We start from the raw sequence: 17,508 nt of genomic DNA, 5'->3' as shown, positions 1-17,508 counted from the left end.
TCCCATCCCAAAACCCAAAAGACAAATATAATAACAATCTCGTATCGCGTCTAGGGCCTATCCTTCATGTCGGTGAAGAATCACCCTTGCTCCCCCTGTCGCCTCCATAAATTGTCCCATCGACTAGACTCTGCCGAGTGATGTGCTGGGAGGACTCCATGTTCATATAGAACGCTTCTGAATTCGTACTCAGATTGCCGTCGGAGTTGTTGTTGATGATTTGAAGTGAATCATCAGTCGATCGTGCTTCAGTCGAAAAGGACTGTTGTGCCATTTTGGGTGTTGATGGCGGTCGTTGGAAGAACGAAGCTATTCGGCGAAAGCTCTGCTTCGGGGAAATCGGCGATGTAGGTCTTGAAGCAGATTTTGATTCTTCTGGGGGGCGTCAGTATTCCAAAATCGCTAGTGGGAAGATGCCATGCATACCTTTGCGCGGGGTCGCCTGCGTAGACGAGACATTGCCGTGCTTCATCGTGGACTTTCTTAATACAACGAACGCTTCGAGTTGTGTAGAGAGGAGACCAATGCTTGCAGTTGCTGTAACGATGGAAATGGTACAGCAGAGGAGAAGAAAGCTGGGAAGTCGCAGCTTATGAGGGCGATTGCTCGAAGTGACAGTCCAGCACCCATCAGCTCGCAGGCATTCTGGCATATTCTGCGGTCTTCGTCACTCGTAGTGATATACATATCGCCGGTGTGTGCGTTGCGCGAAGTGAAAAGAACCTTTCATTGCACTGCGCAGCATGTATAGCGCGCAGCAACGTTTGCTCACGCCACCATACCATCGCCAAACAAACGAGGATCGCATCATCTTCCACCAAAGTCTTAGACACTTACTACATTCGTAGTATATTGCGATTGTCCATACCACCACGCAAACCGTCTTCCACGTTTGCTCTTGTCACACCGAACCTACTAACAGTCAACGATACCAGTCTATACTCCTCACGCAACGCATCCAACTCAATACTCACCAAGCAAACAACACCATGGCCTCCTACGCATCTCTCCCACCAGAGATCCTACGCATGATCTTCGAACATCTCGCCTCCTGGTACCGCCGCGGCCAGCGTGACATCTCACTCTTCCAAGCCATGCGCGTCTGTCGAGTTTTCCGTGACCACGCGGTAGTTGCATTTTATGGCGGCAGAAACTCGATATTACGGGGGCTGAACTGGCAAGCAGCGATTGAGAACATGCTCATATCTGAGAGATTTGCCAGCGCTGATTGAAGCTTCGCCGGCTTTGTCATGTTGTTTTTGGTGCAATGGGGGCAGATGGTTGTTGAAGATGCAGTGAGATACTTCTCACTGTTATATTGGGATGTTTGAACTACGACGCGGCCACGGGCGGTGCATGTCATTGTCGTTGAAAGCGATCCGGGACATATTTGACATCCACTGACACTTCGAGGGCGATGAGAGTTGTCATCGCACGGTGTGGTCATACTCAGCCTCATGGATAGAACCAGTGCTTCGGAAAGCACTCTTGCTGTCGTGTTGCTGACAATGAGCAGGAAAGAGAGAAGGGGGATATTGAGCGGAATGAAGTTGTTGAAGCTAAGCCGAGATGGACACCGCTTATGCTTCTCTGATTGGTCACAAATGAGCACCCCTGGCTGCTTAGTCAAGTTGTCTTCACTTGCTTTGACTGGTCTAAGTCAGGATAGGTAAGCACTTCTGTCAGGAAGCTGCCAAGTCACGAGCGGCTGTGGCCTGCTTTCAAGCATGAAATTGGCGCCAAATCCGGTTGCATGAAGCCTCAACTTGTTGGACTTGTGGAAGAGCTGCTTTCGCATATTTATTACTCAGTCTCATGTGTGGACTGACGAAGACTAGCCACAAGCATTTTGAACAGCACCGCACACACAAAGCACCACCTCGCAGCAATCCAGCGACAGACTATGGAGGACATAACGATGCCAGCCGTTCACAGCAAAACACCATCCCGCCCTCCCCAGATGAGACCACGACCCCTGTCCTTCCCCCCTTCCTGTCCACCAACAGCAAAACTCGACCACTGCACAACAGAGCGATATGAAGCTTACACTCACCTCCGCAGCACTCCGATCGCCTACGCCGGTCGTCTAGGAGGCAACCAAGAGTTCGTCCTTGACCCCTCCGATCCTGACGCCCAATCAATCCTAAGCAAATCCCCCGATGCCGCACCATGGATGTCGCACCGCGCACTGTGGTCTTTGGCTGGCTTCAAGCAAGTGTCCCTGTGGAAAGCGGCACTCATGGAGGGTGTAGGAGCTATGGCTTTGTGCTACCTCACTATTATGTTCAATGCGAGCCCGGCGTTGAATATCGCGCCGTTACCTGCGCCGACTGGGCCTGCGGGGGTATTCGGGACGGCCGCCTTTCTGGGGCCGCTGGTCGGATGTCTGGCTAATATCCCAATCATCTCTTTATTCATTCTTGCGTTTGGCCCGGTCACGGGTGGCCATCTGAATCCGTTCATCACGTTCGCGACCTTCTTTGCCCGATTGACGACATTTCCGCGTTTGGTCTTGTACGTTGGGTTTCAGCTTGCGGGAGCGGTATTGGCGGGGTTATTGGCCAGAGCCTCTTTTAATGGAACGGATTGGAAAGTCGGAGGGTGCTTCTTCGATCCGAATATGGTGACGGTCAGACAGATGTTCACAGTTGAGTTTTCGTCTTGTCTGATGCTGATATTCCTTGCGTTTGGTGTTGGTTTGGATCCACGACAGGCGGGACGTTTGGGCCTGCGTTGGCGCCGATTTTGGTGGGATTTGTGGTTGGTACTGTGAGTCTGTCGACTGCGTTTGCTGTGCCGGGGCTTGGTGGTGCGGGTGCAAATCCGGGGAGATGCTTTGCGGTTTGGCTTGGGTCGGGATACTCGCTAGGTGTGACTGGGGCTAACGCAGAGTTGGGTTATGTTGGGTCGAATGGTGGTAGGCTTTGGATCTATTGGGTCGGGCCAATTGCTGCTAGCATGGTCCATGCTGTTTTCTACCAGCTTGTACCGCCGTGGAGTACATATGGTACTGGGGATGTCGAGGTAAGGAAAGTGGACCCGAAGCTCGATGCCACTGGGAAGACTGGTACCGAAGTCTAATCGAAAACACGATATCGTGTCCCAACCACGATTCAGCAAAGAACATACACTCAGTTATCCATGTGTTGATCCCAATATCCTGGTTCATAACCTTCCGTGAGCGTCAACATCTCTTGATGTCCCGACTGCCGGCCTTGCTTAACCCAGCCTTTGATGCCGCCTTCAAGGATATACGACTTAATATCTTCAATTCCATGCTGATCCAGAGCATCCTGAAACCAACCTGCAGATCTCGGCCCTCTTCCTCTCGAGCTTCCGCAGTAAAAGATCACAGACTTGACAGATCCCGTGGCCTTGACTAAAGCAACAAGTGTGGACAAGGAGTAATACATGCTCTGAGCTGGCAGATTGACCGATGTGCTGACGGTGCCGCCTTCATGGTCGTTGCGGCGTACGTCGACGAGCATGTAGGTCGGTTGGCCGGAAGCCTTGAATTGTTGGATCATTTGGAGAAGCTGGGAGGCTGTGACTGCTCCGGGTGTAGCTTTTGGGGCTGGGAAGGCCGCGTGCCATGGAGGCGACTCAGGTTGGTTTGCTGATGACATAGCTGACTACTGATTGTTTTCTGAGCAATGGAGGCGTGACTCGAAACTGCTGTCGGGATGATCGATCCAAGGAATGTGAAAGGTCGAGACGAGATATTAATGTAGCAGTGACGCGGTTCGATGGCGTGCACGGGCAGAAGTGACTAACCGGGTGCTTGCTATTTGAGGAGGCTCTGCTAGCTAGCTATGCTTCAGTTATCAGTAGGCGTGCCCAGAACACGTTGTCGCTTGTGAACAAGGCATTATCAAGCCGTTGCCCGCTTCGCGCCAGGAAATATGTCACTGCTCGAGCTTTTGTCGATCGCTGGAGATTCTGCGGCAGTGGAGTCGCTTGGCAGCGCCACAGTTACATAACTCAGAGCCACCGATTGGCCAAGGAAAGAGAGAAGGAAGAAAAGGGCGTCAGTGCAGATTACCTCCTTGCAGCTTCAAATAGAGCCGACAGCACCTCGCATTGCTTTCAACTTAATTCCGACACCTTCGATAGCTCCGAACAGATCAATCAATCGACCTGGAAAGCAACATGGATCCAAAGACGACTGACGCCGAGGCCGCCTTCATGGACGAGTCAACAAGACGACATGACGACTCTACCAAACCACAAGATTCCCTCAACACTGATATCGAGAAGCGAGGCTCAGGATACGAATCAACTCCGGCCGAAACCGGTAACAAGAGATCTGTCTACGCTGGCCTGGGCTGGCTCGACAGACTGCTTGCGCTATGGATATTGCTCGCCATCATCATCGGCATGGTCCTGGGGAATTTCGTCCCCAACATTAGCGACAAGTTACAACAAGGCGAATTTGTCGGCGTATCCGTGCCTATCGCGGTCGGTTTGCTGGTCATGATGTACCCTATCCTATGCAAAGTCCAATATGAGACACTTCATCGGGTCTTCGCCCATCGACAAATATGGATACAAATTGGCTTCAGCATCTTCGTCAACTGGATAGTCGCACCATTGTTGATGCTAGCACTAGCATGGGCATTTCTTCCAGATGAGCCGGGCCTACGAACAGGCCTGATCTTCGTCGGTCTGGCGCGATGCATTGCCATGGTGCTGATCTGGACCGGTCTGGCAGGAGGAGACGAAGAGTACTGCGCTATCTTGGTTGCCATCAACTCAGTGCTGCAGATGGTGTTGTATGCTCCTCTGGCGATCCTCTTTGTGCAAGTAATCAGCGGAGATGATTATCAGGGTGTCAGCTATTCTCTGGTGGCACAGAGTGTCGGCGTCTTTCTTGGCATCCCGCTTGGAGCCGCCATCGTCACACGCTTTGGCATTCGAGCAATCAGTGCTGAGTTCTACCAGAAGTTCTTGAAGTGGATCGCGCCGTGGTCATTGATCGGTCTGCTTTACACGATTATCGTTCTCTTTGCGCTGCAGGGAGAACAGGTCGTACACCAGATTGTATCAGTGGTGAGAGTGGCAGCTCCACTCATTGTGTACTTCCTCGTCATCTTCACAGCGACAATCTTTGTGACGAAGAGGCTCGGTTTCGGCTACAGATTGTCAGCAACGCAAGCATTTACCGCAGCTAGCAACAATTTCGAGCTGGCGATTGCTGTGGCAGTGGCAACTTTTGGGGCAAACAGTGACGAAGCACTAGCAACGACTGTTGGGCCATTGATAGAAGTCCCGGTACTGATCGCGCTTGTCTACGTGGTCAAATGGTTTGCAGGGAGATGGGGTTGGAAGGATTAGAGAGGTAGCTTGAATCAACATTCAGAATTGCAGCAGTTGAAATGCTGAAAGCCGCTCCTGACTCTCCCGTGACTCTAGAGTCCCCGTGCCTCATTCGATTGCTTCTTTTCCGGTTTCGTAAGTGGGATGTCTGGGTGTGCGAGGGCGTGCAATGCGCCACAATCGAAGAACGTAACATGACATGCTGGAGAATATACACGGATACGATAGTACCGACACCCATGCGCGGGTATTGCCGACGTATGTAGCTTCAACACGAGAGAAAGCAGTAATGACTTCTTACATAATCGGTCTTGGCGCATGGAGGTCTGTTGTCAACTCAACGGCTGGCTGTGAGACAACTCATATACTGATAGCGCGCCGCACAGGAGTCTTGCTGCCATTGAGCCTCTTCGTCTTCTAGACTGTGCGATACATCGGACTAGGCGAAGCAGTCCAGCACTATGGCAGGAGCGTCGCAGGACAAGCTTGACATTCAGATGCTGAATCCATCTGACCTGCCTCCTCTGGCACCGACTTACTCTCAGCTCAGCATCACCCCTCTGACCTCAAACTCCAAATTGGTTTGCATCAGCGGCCAACCAGGCATTGACGGGAGCACCGACATGTCATCGCCACCATTATTCCCAGAGCAGGTCAGGGCCGCTCTTGCCAACCTGGACAAATGCCTTGTGGTGGCAGGAGCCTCCAAGAAAGACATTGTGCGCAACACACAATACGTGGTTCGTCATGGTTCGATGAGCGCCGAGGACAAGAAGGCGAGAATTGACATTTACCTCGAGTGGCTTGATGGACATCCGCCCTCGCCAGAGACATTTATTGGAGTCGCTAGTATGGCGATCCCTGCCATCCTTTACGAGATTGAGGTTATGGCGATTGTGCATTGAGATGATGAGCAGGAGAAAGGACTAGATGTGGACGCCAACGTGCTGGGCCAGCTGGCAGGAGTGCGCCAGTAAATCACATGCGAACCGAGTCGGCGCCTCATCCAGAGCTTGAAGCTATCTGAGTCGTGCAGACAGGGTGATCACACAGAGTTCAGCAAGCAAGGGGAGAAGAGGAGGAAGTTGCTCGAGCGACCTGGAGATCCGGCGCTCGTCCCAAACAGGACTAGCAGGACAGGGATCAGCCTTTGGTCGGAGCAAGACTAGCCTACTTAGTATCACACGATCGTTTCAGTGCGCGTCCACTTGTAACAATTTCACTACCCGTGTAGTGAGGCTCAACTGAACTCGTCGACTACAACTATCTCACAATCTACGTCTTACGCTCGCGTTCTCAGTGATCAGCATCTCTGGTACAGTTGTCGCTATCACCATTGCATTGGTGATGGCTTAGGACGCCTCATCCAATCTCGAGACACGCGTCATCTTCAAGGCTTTTCGGAGCAGTCGGACTCGAGCTCTCGAGCAAAGCCACCTGAACCACGACTCAGTCTTGATAGACAAACGAAATCTTGAGAATTAGTTTGAATACATCTCGACCGCATACTTCCTTGTTTCTACTACTAGTCCTTGCCGACCAAAGGCTACAATCTCTTGCGCCAGTACCACATGATGGAAACATCAAAGCTCCTGGAGGAGCATCAGGCGGCTGTCAAGCGCATCCAGTCGCAAGTTGAGAAGTTCCACAAAGAGAAGAAGCACTTCCGAGTCTATCATGGATCGACCTCATCAACAAGACCTATGCAGTTCACCAAGGATGCCATTGTCAACACAAGCGATATGCACCGGTTGTTTCCTGTCAACAAGGAGAAGATGACCGTCAGAGCAGAACCAAATGTCCCTATGGATGCTCTAGCAGCACATTGCATATCTGCTGGGTATGTTCCGAAGATCGTGATGGAGTTCAAGGGCATTACTTGTGGTGGTGGTTTCGCCGGCATGAGCGGCGAGAGCAGCATGTATCGCTATGGTCTGTTCCAGAACACTGTATGCGAGATCGAGATTGTGCTTGGAGATGGAACGGTAGAGATTGCCAACAGAGAGAACAATGTCGACCTACTGCACGAAGCAGGGGGATCGCTTGGCACCTTCGGTATCATAACATTGGTTGAGATCGAACTTCTGCCGGCGACATCTCATGTGCAAGTCCAGATCATACCTGTCAGAGAACCCCTGACAGTACCAACACTGTTCGAGGAAGCTACGAGTGATGAGTCAATTGACTACATCGATGGCATCTACTTCAACCGCTCCTCAGCCGTCGTTATGTTCGGCAAGCTCATCGACTACGCACAGCGAGATACGCGTGCTCCTCTTCTCACCACGAAGCAAGTCCATTGGTTCGCCGACACGATCGAAGCTCATCTCAAGAAACACAACAACGCCATATCAACGCTTACGAATTCCGAGGCTAAGGGCCAGGGACCACTTTCGCAAGCGAACTCAACAGTCATCCCGCCAGTCATCCTCACTCTAACAGACTACCTATTCCGATATGATCACGGTGCCTTTTGGGGCGGCAAGCTCGCGTTCAAGCACTTCCACGTCCCGCAGAACCGAATCACTCGCGCCATTGCAGATCCCTTCCTTGACTCTAGAACCTGCTATCAGGCTCTACACAAATCAGGTTTGGCAGACGAGTACGTAGTCCAGGACTTCGGCATACCCGCATCAACAGTCACCCAATTCATCGAGTACGTCTCCGAGAACATGCCAGACTGCCAAATCTTCCTGTGTCCTCTCCGACCCGCACAAGAGATCCACATTGACAAGCGCTTCAATGCCGCCGTGGCAGCAGTCCGCGATCAACGTATCTTCGGTGTGGGTGTCTACGGCCGCGGGCCTCGAGACCACGACAAGTTTATTGAACTCAATCGAAAGCTCGAATTGCGGTCTAGTGAGTTGCTGGGCTCGAAGCTGTTGTATGCTAGGACGTACTATACCGAGCAGGAGTTTTGGACAATCTATCGGAAGGATTACTATGATGAGATGAGGAAGAAGTACAAGGCTGATACTTTGCCGAGTGTGTATGACAAGTTGCATGCGGACATGAATTACCGACGGCCGAAGAGGAGTGTTCGGGGTATCTTGGAGACGATGTGGGATGTGAAGGTTGCGAAGAAGGGAGATTATCTGCTCAAGAGGAAGTGAGGGCAAACTGAAGTGGCAGTTTTGACACAGAAGATTGGATGAATTGATAATAGATCAGAGACAGTCTGCGAGGCGTTAATGTCATGATCTGATGCCATTCAGAGGCAATACTTCTCACGAGATGTGCGTCCGAGGTCCACAGCAGTCGTACCCGATGCGAAACGAATCACTTTCCATCGCTCGTGGTGCAGATCTGATGATGTCGTTCATCTGCCAGCTCGAATTCGTCAACTGTGTCTTTCCAATACGCTTGCATGAATGATAAACCTCTATCAAGTCCAGGGCAGTCTTCAAACTCAGGTAAAACAGGGTTAGCATACGAGCTCAACGATGACGACAGACTTGTAGGCCATTGCCGTTGGTGACAGACGGCTTGCTCGAGCTTCTTCACCAGAACAGTTTTTCCAGGCTTGGGACCAGGTCTGACGTATGTGCGTAGAATGGGGCCTTCAAACCTAATATCCATAACACTGTCAAGACCTGTACATGAGCTCAAATTTGTGTGCGGAGTGATATCATGCAGTAATCTGATAAGCGAGCATCGAGGGTGGTCAGCGAGATCGTATGGTCGAGGTCCATCATCGGGTTCGTCGTCCGAGGCAGGCGCCGGCTGTTTGAGGACGATACCTTGGAAGCGGAGATGCTTCAGCGTGGGCCCAACATTCTTGATGCACTCTAGTAGTCCAGCTCCCGGCCAATATCCCTGCGTGACGCCTTTGGAGATGGTCAGAGTATTCAGCTTTGGTAGAGTGGCTTTCGGTAGGACGGAGAAGTCCTTATTCATGGCGTAGTCGTTAGTGAGTTCCAGCGTGACCAGATTAGTGAGGGCCCGAAAGATTGTTATGGGATCAAGCCACTCCTCACCATTCATTCCATAACCGTACCGGCCACCAAATACGGGTCCGATTTTGAGCTCTGTTAAATTGTTGTATCGCTTTAGTGCCCGCCCGGGTCCCTTTTCATCAATAGGTCCCGGGTACTTCACGTATTCCCTATACAATAAACCCGACAAGGCGTCAAGAGCGTCGCACGGAAACAGTGACAAATTCAGACTTCGCGGTTGCAATCTCGCCATCGCGATGGTGAATGTGGGAATGTCCATCATGCAGTGAGAGTCTGACATGGGCACGTAGGATAGTCCGGTACGTTTCAAGGTGTAAGCAGATGGTTCCGGATCGTGCCAGTCGTCATAGTACGGTAGAGTCACAAATGTCTCTTAATTTGGAAGCTTGTCAACAAGTCGCTGATAGTCGTAGTCCGAGAAGCCTCCCGCGTTTTCGAATTCGCCCGCTGCTTCGACCTCTTGTAGGAAGTTTTGATAGAATTCTTCTTTGTCAGCGTCCTTCAGCTGTTTGGGATAGTCCTGCCTTCGTTGATGGCTACCGAGTATCCTGAGGAACGTCTGACGCTGCGTCATTGAATGTTGGAAAGTACCGCAATGGTGGACAATCTCTCGAACGTGAGTGTTTAGTCGAGAGCACGCAATGTTTTCGGCTCGTGTGATACTCAGCTGACTAGCATGTATATGGATTGTGGCGAAGACAAGAGGCGTTACAGCATCGTGAAAGACCCTGCCCTCAAGCCTAATCTGCTTGAGCCGTTCTCGCGTTGAGCTCAGTGGTGGGCATCCCACCTCGCCAATACCGCGGGAAGTCAGGTACGTTGTCGTATCGCCAATGAAGGCATGGCGTAATATTGTGATGATGAGCTCGGGCGGCAGCTGTACGTTGCAGCTAGATAGCATTTGCGGTTCGTGAAGTGTCTCATTGATCATGTAGAAGCCGCTGGACTGTGTGAAGTGACGTGACTGCGCAGTCCCTCGACCACAGACGCAGCCTAGCGAGGATGGTGATCGTTGGTCTGGTCTCTCTTTTGACAAGGAGTTGCCAGCAGTGTTGCAGCGGAATGTGCCTGGCGCTTGTACTTGCCTAATTGATCATTAGCGGCTGATCGCCCACAAGAATGAAGACAGCGACTCTTCGATCAGTCATCGTCCTTGCATCACCTAAGCAAGTCTTCTGGTGCCGCAAATCACACAAAGGTCCCTTCCGAACGATGGAAGCACTCTCCCGATCCTTCTGTGCCTCTCCCATATGGTCTCGCCAGCGGTTGCTATGGTCAGCACGATGGCTGCGCGTCCTATAGCACAAGCAGCGACGACCAACCTGCTATGAACGATGACTTTGTAGCCGAGCTCCAGGACCTGGTAGAACACAATGAGTCAACTTCCATCGAATAGATACTAGGTGCTCGAAGCAGGTATGTCGAGATAAAAGAAAGGTCATGGAGATGGACGATGCCACTCAAAGCCCTTGCTCTGCGGAGCAAAAGAACGTCTGCTTCACAAGGTCAATTGCAGCCAGCATCGATTCTAGAGATGACGGCAAGTGCCTGGAGCGTGACCACATCGCTGCTAGTAATGGTCAATCTGTCGCGCTTTCTTCCGTTTGGAGGACATCTGGTACGAGGAAGATCTCAAGCATTCGTGGCAGATTCGGACTGCGGGCTTCGCTGAGCAGCTTTGCAAAATCCGAGCCGCAGTGATCGCTCGTTATTGAAAGACGTGGTGTCGAGCACTTCTGGGAGTGGTCAAGAAATGCTTACCTCACCGTACGGGAAATAACCACAAATCATGCAGTCTCTGGACATGGTGTATCGATACAACGATGAACCTCCAGTGTCTTGTTAGTGCCAACCCCTATATATAGCGAGTTGAGATTGCTCGCAGATCTGCTGGGAGGCGTCTTGTTGCCCTAGTGCGGAAGAGGAAGAACAGCGACGGCCATGGCAACCTGGTTTTCCAAGATGGTCTGGACTAGGCCAAGTGTCTAAGGATGCTCATTCTTTTGCTGTAACTGATCCCAGACGCCTGGTGTATCGGTGCTTGGTGCTTTCAGGAGGATAATGTTGCAAAGGAGGACATGAAGCTTCTGGTTCGTCACCACGTCCTTCGACGCTGGCTCACGAAAGACCGCTGAATAAGCGTTTCGATCAACTTGGGAGCTCACCATCACTTCTTTGGGATTTTACTGAGACACAACAAAGTCCATCTTTGCCTTCGCCGACAGCAAGACGACGACGAAAAATACATGATAAGAGTATTTGCCGGTTGTTACCCGCTCGGGCTGGGTGAAATACCTCGGATGTGAAACTTGGTCGTTCGCTTGGCCTTGAAGTTAGTGGTAAGTCATCTGAACCTTGGTGTTGTGTTGTGTGACCTGTGAGACAGGCACTATCCCGATCCTTCCAATGTGCTCACCATGGTCGTCAATAGCAATTTCCGTTCACGAGCGACCAATACAGCTTCATTGGACGAAACGAGGAACAACTTAAGCATCGCCATCCCTCCGATTTGATGTCTGAGTAGCGAGATCTCTTGGGACGATGGCCAGGCATGCTACATGGCGCGTGTCCGAAGCTCGCCATTGGCTTGTATAGTTTCGGTCACGACGAATTCGATCCCAGGAAGGAATACGACGCACAAGCGAGTCGACAAGCGGCGTCACTTCCGAGCCGCAACGTTGTGAGACGTCTGCGTGAGCAAGGCTGAGTTAGTGCTGGCCACTCACTGCATCGAGGTGGCACTTATACCAGAGGTCACATCGATGCTGGCATCTTTGTGTTTGGTAGCCGTGTGTCTGCCCCAGCCTGGATATGTGTACACTTCGAGGCAAGTAGGCTCAGGGGGTGTTCCACGATACAAGAATCAGGCAGAAGAAGACAAGTACGTCTCGCAAGAAATCTCGGTGGATGCGAGCTTGTGCTTCTATGAAGGTGCTAACCAGCATTCCTATACATTGCCATGGCCAGCATCTCTCCTTCAAAGACCTGCAGCGACAGTCGATACAACTTGATACGAGGGCTAAGAGAGCTGAATTACAGCTCTTGTAGTCACAATCCTTCACTTCCAGGTAGAGCGCCGCTATGAGCCGTCACTCTTGTGCGGAAGTGACATACGAAGCATTCTTGCACTTCTTCCAGCACTTTCGAATTCCCACAGCAGTGCAGGCCGGTGTCGACCTACGGAGCCAGTGAAACAAGGCTACTGCCCGCTGGTTCTCCAGCATAAGAGCGCAACGATGATTCCAGCCACTCCAACCCTTGTTGTCACTGAGACGCACTCGACGCAGCAGACAGCCCCATTGGCTAGCTCCATGTGCTTGCACTTCTCAGTCAACACATTCGCAATCGACTTGTTACAAGCAATCACAGCGACATCTCAGACCGACAAAACTTCAATCGGCATGATCTCTCTACGCCCGCTTCCTCCACGCAACACACAACCAGCAAAACGTCTACATACTACCTGCCTACTACCAGAACCACCACTTCTAGAATCAGAGCGCCTCTATCATAAATCATAAACCATGGCAAACCCAAACCCAAACCCCACTCGCCTTCCACCAGATAACACATACCCAGCTCAACCCCTAACAATCGACGAAGCAATCGAATATACTGCAACACGTGTACCGCCACAGCGAACTCTAGAAGAGTACTACAACAACGACTTCTCCACTCCCCACTCCCAATCCCCCATCGCGTCCCCCTCCCCCTTCAAACCCAACTCAATCTACAGAAACGACCCACCCTACCCACCACCACGCATCTCAAAACCTATCCCACCCCATCTCATCGCTCCAGCCGAGCAATTACCAACACCACAGAGACTGGATCCCCTGACCCCGTATATGCTATCGAAAATGACACCTCAGCAAGCGCGGGTGTATCAGTGGAATAAGACGTACGGTGACCACTATGCCAGTCTTGCGAGGGATGGCTGGTTGAGTTGGGAGAGGGAGTTGGTTGATGTTGATGCTGTTGAGCGGGATTTTGGGTCGGATAGTGAGTTGAGGGTTGGGGAGATTGTTGCTGGGAGGCGGGAGTTGAGTGGGAGGACGCATGCGGGTCGGAGGGGGGATGTTGTTGGAGGTGATGCGCGGGAGCAGAGGGGCCAAGAGAAAGGTAGAGCTAGCGGAGCTTCTGCACACAAACAAGGCGGCGAGGAGGACACCGATATGACGATGGGCAACGATCAAGCACGAGAAGAAAACGAGGACGAGCAGGAGGAGGAGGTGACCGAGGCGGAGAAGGTGCGAGTTGAGAATAATAAGAGGATTGCGCTTGGCGTTACGATGAGGACTCGGGGTCGACCTACGTGAGGGGTCTCACGCTTCGAACCACAAAACGTTCTCGATGATGACCAAAGATATGTCATGACCCGAAGCAGCAAAAAATAACAGAATCACGTACCAGATCGGAGTTGAACCGACGACCTCGCCATTGACGGCAAGCGCTCTACCGCTGAGCTACTGGTTCAAAGAGTGGAGGGTTGAGCAGGATCGAGGTGAAGGCACTTTCTGAGCATACCATTCATATGGAAGTCGGACCTGGTCTGAAGGCAACTTGGGACCAATAAAGTGAGGAAAGGTTTAGCGGGTGAAGCCCATACATAGCCCACAAACGGTCTGGTCTACCATTCTGAGATACAAGGATTCATCTGGTCGTTTCGGGACGGCGACATTATTTGTGCCTCTTAGAAGATGGTCATGGACGGCATATTGTCAGAGCATCGGGTTGTGTCCGGAGCTGCTGCACCTCTCTTTTCGCGCTCCGTTCTGAACCGCAGGTGGGACGCCTTGAACGCTTCGCAGACCTACGGCAATATCTAGCATTGTGGTCCACGTTGTCCGGGTTTAGCACACTGAAGAGGGGGACCCATTCCACGGCTTGAACTTACGTGGAGGCATATCTCAGGTCTTGACTGCTCCGTCCGTACTTCGACACTTCGCGTGATGGTGCTCATGACAACCGATTGCGTCCTCCTGCCAGCCAAGTGAACGCCTGAATCTGTTCAAGGCTCGCGAAGAAATGCCAAATCATGGCCCCCCGCCCTCGGTCTGCTCTTTACCCTTCTATTTCGGACTCAATAAGACGCACCTTTAGTTTTGCCGGCTCATAAGACTGAGCCTCCGAAGGGTCGACGGCGAGTATAAATTTACTACCAGAGTACCTTGCAAAAGCCCTCTCTCCTAGAGACCCGCACGCACAACCCAAGATGAGCGACGATACATCTTCAGTGTCTTGATTGAAACCACAAGTGCAGTATGTGGTGTCCGAACGGCCAGGTGGGACGAAATTGGCGTTTGAGGGAGAGCCATAGACACCGAACAACTTGTTGACAGACTGAGACTGAGCAACTAGGTGGCAGGAGGTATCGAACGAAAATACCTCGGCGGAACGACTTCCATCGAAGACGGCCTGTGCTTCATTAGTGTAAAGGTTCAGGGCGACAGGAACGTCGTCTGGGTATACTGAGGAGTCGAAGGAGACCAGTTTGAATGTTGCTGTAGGGTTGCAGCGGGTTGAGGTAGTGGTCGTAGATGTGGTAGTTGTGGAGGTTGTGGTGCTGGTGTCGCTACTGGTAGTCGTGCTTTGTCCTCCACCCCCACCTTCAACCGCAGGCTCGACGACGCGTACCCTCAATTTCACGCCAGTTGCACCGGTGAAAGGGGACCGCCCGACAAAGTTAGTCGCGTACACGGCTCCATCATAATGCGTCGAGAATACTCTCTCGCCAAAAGAGCCGCAAGCACAACCTAAATTTAGCTGTGATGGGTCGTCTGTATCTTCATCAGACCCACACGTACAGATCCTGTTATAATTCCCGATCTCCTCAAGCGATAAGAAGGAGAAAACATCACTAGGACCATGAACAGCGGCGTACTTGTTGACGCTTTGAACTATGAGGTGGCAGGAGGAATCGAAAGTGAACAGCTCGGCGGGACGACCGGTGCCAAACGCCCCGAATTGTTCTCCGCCACCTGCGAGAAGAAGGGGAACGTCGTTGGGATATTGTGGGGAGCCGAAGGAGGTCAAGGAAAATGTTGCTGAAGGGTTGCAGCGCACTGGGGTGGTAGTTGTAGAGGCGGTGGTGCTAGCTTCGTTGCTGGTTGTGATTTCGGAGGTCACGCTAGTCGTAATTTCGGAAGTTGTGCTGGTCGTCGTTTCGGAAGTCGTGCTGGACGTCGTCTCAGTAAGTGTACTCGTACTTGACGCAGACAGTTGCTCCATAGATGTACTTGTCGAAGTTGTCGTTGGCTGAATTCCCATCGACTTGCTGGTCGTTACACCTTCCGTCGAGTCCGTAGCGCTTTCTGATGTGCTGGTCGCAATCTGATCCTCGGTCGTGCTTGTTACCAATCCACTTTCCGATTCAGTCGTCGTGGAGCTGTCCGACATAGTCATCGATTGTGACGTTGTGCTTAGGGTACTGGACGTTCCTAAAAGGTACTTGACACGGTCGATGATATTTCTTCTGCCGATGTTGATACCGGTATCAACGTGGAAGCGAGAGATGTAGTCGACAGTGTAATCGAGGTCTGTGTGATGCTGGTTTGTCCGCTGCTAGTGCTGGGAGTGTACGTCGAACTTGTCGGACGCTCTGTCGAAGTCTGTAAACTTGTTCTTGGGACTGAGGTCTCACCGGATTGGGGAATGACAGTGCTCGTTGTGGGTAATGCTTCACTTGTGGTCGAGCTCGCAGCTGCCTGACGTGCCACAAGCCTAGGCTGAACAGACCTTTCGCAGGGTGAAGGTGGCTTCTCAGCGTCTTGAACTAGGACCAGCGTGTCATCAGACGTAACACAGTATCCTTCCACCTCTTCAATGCTGATACGATCATCGTTCAGAGTGAAGACCAGCTGGTATTCAGGCTTGTCTTCTCGCAGCGTGAATACTGGGAAAGAGTCCGAGCTTGGTAAAGGAGTCGAGCTTGTTGAAAGGGTCGAGCTTGTTAGAGGAGTCGGGCTCGATAGAGAGTCTGAGCCTTGCAAACGTTCCGGGCTTGAGATGTCAACATATAGGTCATCGGTCTTTAATGCATTGTCATCGTCCAGATAGAAGATACTTGCTTCCCTTGGATCGATCACCAGTATTCCGGCCATCTTGGGTGTGACATAATCGTTTGTTAGTCTGAATGTAAGGTACGCAAGGTAATCGATGATCACATCTCGCCGGCTGAGGCGACTGGTAGCACTAGACAATGCATCGAACACGATGTAGAATGATTCGTTGGTGGCTTCCGGATCTGCATCTGCTCTTGTTGTGGTGGGAAAATCTTGGGACTCGGAAGTTGTGGAAGAAGACGGCCTTCCCGTTGCGCTTTCGGTTTGGGGTGCGCGGCTCGTTGTGGGAAATGCAAGGGTCGTTGTACTTGAAGGTATGGGCGGCTCGGGTGTGGTCGAGCTTTTCCCAGTCAACACTGGATCCTTGATTCCATCATCGGATGAGCTTAAGCCGGTGCTAGATGTCGATGACTCTGAAGAATGGAATTCTGTCGTATAGACTGTCGCGTTCGCTGTAACGTAAACCGTGCTATACTCTGTGAATGTCACAATGTGCTCATATTGGCAGATTGTGGTTTGCCCTGCGACACCGAGGATAGATAGCGCCAACAAAGTGCATACCGCTACCGCTCGACGCATCGTGCCTCGAAGATTCGTCGCACACGCGCAAGAGGTGCACAAGGCAGCTCATGTTGGGAAAATCTGATGAATGTATGTTTGCCGTACATTCCGGGCGCGCTGTCTGGATCGTTCGTGTCTCGTCCAGGGCACAGACGCATCCCCCTTCCATGGACTTGGCGTTCAGACATAAGCATTCCTGCATGTCGTTTTAGACCAGGAGGAATTGTATGCTTGACCTGGTTCTCCCAGGAACTATGGCAAGGTGCCGTCTACTGATGAGTGAAGAACCCATGATATGGACACGAAAGTGCATCGCGCGACATCTGGAAGAAAGCGCTATGCGGTAGTGTTGCGCCTATGGCAGGATCCGTTGATATTACTTACTTACGAGGAAGGCATGACCTACATTCATCTGCATGTGAATGAGCTCAGCAGGGTCCCTCGCGGACCTGGAGTAGCGTGGTGTCCCATGATCTTTAGCATGTAACAGATGACATGCTGTTTTGTTCAAGAGAGCACTGTTAGCTAGGGGAGGACCGATCGAAATAAGGTTGTTCGAGTCCACATAAGGCTGGGGGTGCAACTGATACGTCCTCCGATGCTGTTAGTAA

General features: G+C 51.7%; 11 protein-coding genes and 1 non-coding gene across 12 annotated transcripts; 5 read left to right on the top strand and 7 right to left on the bottom strand.

Moving 5' to 3' along the window:
• Positions 1-64: 64 nt before the first annotated feature.
• PMZ80_006915 (uncharacterized protein) lies at positions 65-472 on the bottom strand (the record flags this gene model as incomplete). Its single annotated transcript, XM_064875324.1, has 2 exons — positions 65-375; positions 427-472. The coding sequence occupies 2 exons, from the start codon at positions 470-472 to the stop codon at positions 65-67; spliced, it is 357 nt and encodes a 118-aa protein (XP_064728589.1).
• A 1,446-nt stretch (positions 473-1,918) lies between these two features.
• On the top strand, positions 1,919-3,081 carry PMZ80_006914 (uncharacterized protein; the record flags this gene model as incomplete). The annotated part of the gene is made up of 2 exons (XM_064875323.1): positions 1,919-2,663; positions 2,714-3,081. 2 exons carry the CDS (start codon positions 1,919-1,921, stop codon positions 3,079-3,081), a joined length of 1,113 nt encoding a protein of 370 aa, XP_064728588.1.
• A 50-nt stretch (positions 3,082-3,131) lies between these two features.
• On the bottom strand, positions 3,132-3,626 carry PMZ80_006913 (uncharacterized protein; the record flags this gene model as incomplete). Its single annotated transcript, XM_064875322.1, has 1 exon — positions 3,132-3,626. One exon carries the CDS (start codon positions 3,624-3,626, stop codon positions 3,132-3,134), a length of 495 nt encoding a protein of 164 aa, XP_064728587.1.
• Positions 3,627-4,149: 523 nt separating this feature from the next.
• Positions 4,150-5,334, top strand: ARR3 (arsenicals resistance; the record flags this gene model as incomplete). Its single annotated transcript, XM_064875321.1, has 1 exon — positions 4,150-5,334. The coding sequence occupies one exon, from the start codon at positions 4,150-4,152 to the stop codon at positions 5,332-5,334; it is 1,185 nt and encodes a 394-aa protein (XP_064728586.1).
• A 443-nt stretch (positions 5,335-5,777) lies between these two features.
• Positions 5,778-6,221, top strand: PMZ80_006911 (uncharacterized protein; the record flags this gene model as incomplete). The annotated part of the gene is made up of 1 exon (XM_064875320.1): positions 5,778-6,221. The coding sequence occupies one exon, from the start codon at positions 5,778-5,780 to the stop codon at positions 6,219-6,221; it is 444 nt and encodes a 147-aa protein (XP_064728585.1).
• Positions 6,222-6,890: 669 nt separating this feature from the next.
• On the top strand, positions 6,891-8,429 carry PMZ80_006910 (uncharacterized protein; the record flags this gene model as incomplete). The annotated part of the gene is made up of 1 exon (XM_064875319.1): positions 6,891-8,429. One exon carries the CDS (start codon positions 6,891-6,893, stop codon positions 8,427-8,429), a length of 1,539 nt encoding a protein of 512 aa, XP_064728584.1.
• A 166-nt stretch (positions 8,430-8,595) lies between these two features.
• PMZ80_006909 (uncharacterized protein) lies at positions 8,596-9,504 on the bottom strand (the record flags this gene model as incomplete). The annotated part of the gene is made up of 1 exon (XM_064875318.1): positions 8,596-9,504. The coding sequence occupies one exon, from the start codon at positions 9,502-9,504 to the stop codon at positions 8,596-8,598; it is 909 nt and encodes a 302-aa protein (XP_064728583.1).
• Positions 9,505-9,645: 141 nt separating this feature from the next.
• On the bottom strand, positions 9,646-9,846 carry PMZ80_006908 (uncharacterized protein; the record flags this gene model as incomplete). Its single annotated transcript, XM_064875317.1, has 1 exon — positions 9,646-9,846. The coding sequence occupies one exon, from the start codon at positions 9,844-9,846 to the stop codon at positions 9,646-9,648; it is 201 nt and encodes a 66-aa protein (XP_064728582.1).
• A 2,950-nt stretch (positions 9,847-12,796) lies between these two features.
• On the top strand, positions 12,797-13,591 carry PMZ80_006907 (uncharacterized protein; the record flags this gene model as incomplete). Its single annotated transcript, XM_064875316.1, has 1 exon — positions 12,797-13,591. The coding sequence occupies one exon, from the start codon at positions 12,797-12,799 to the stop codon at positions 13,589-13,591; it is 795 nt and encodes a 264-aa protein (XP_064728581.1).
• An 86-nt stretch (positions 13,592-13,677) lies between these two features.
• On the bottom strand, positions 13,678-13,748 carry PMZ80_006906. The gene has a single exon. It is a non-coding gene; the product is annotated as a tRNA-Asp (tRNA).
• Positions 13,749-14,336: 588 nt separating this feature from the next.
• Positions 14,337-15,671, bottom strand: PMZ80_006905 (uncharacterized protein; the record flags this gene model as incomplete). The annotated part of the gene is made up of 1 exon (XM_064875315.1): positions 14,337-15,671. The coding sequence occupies one exon, from the start codon at positions 15,669-15,671 to the stop codon at positions 14,337-14,339; it is 1,335 nt and encodes a 444-aa protein (XP_064728580.1).
• Positions 15,672-15,712: 41 nt separating this feature from the next.
• PMZ80_006904 (uncharacterized protein) lies at positions 15,713-16,915 on the bottom strand (the record flags this gene model as incomplete). The annotated part of the gene is made up of 1 exon (XM_064875314.1): positions 15,713-16,915. One exon carries the CDS (start codon positions 16,913-16,915, stop codon positions 15,713-15,715), a length of 1,203 nt encoding a protein of 400 aa, XP_064728579.1.
• Between the last annotated feature and the right edge of the window lie 593 nt (positions 16,916-17,508).

Source organism: Knufia obscura (assembly GCF_036327395.1).
Source record: "Knufia obscura strain CCFEE 5817 isolate CBS 148926 chromosome Unknown scaffold_8, whole genome shotgun sequence".
Classification (NCBI taxonomy): Eukaryota; Fungi; Ascomycota; class Eurotiomycetes; order Chaetothyriales; family Trichomeriaceae; genus Knufia; species Knufia obscura.
Note: the sequence above shows the minus strand (reverse complement) of the source record. Positions and strands in the feature narration are given on the sequence as shown.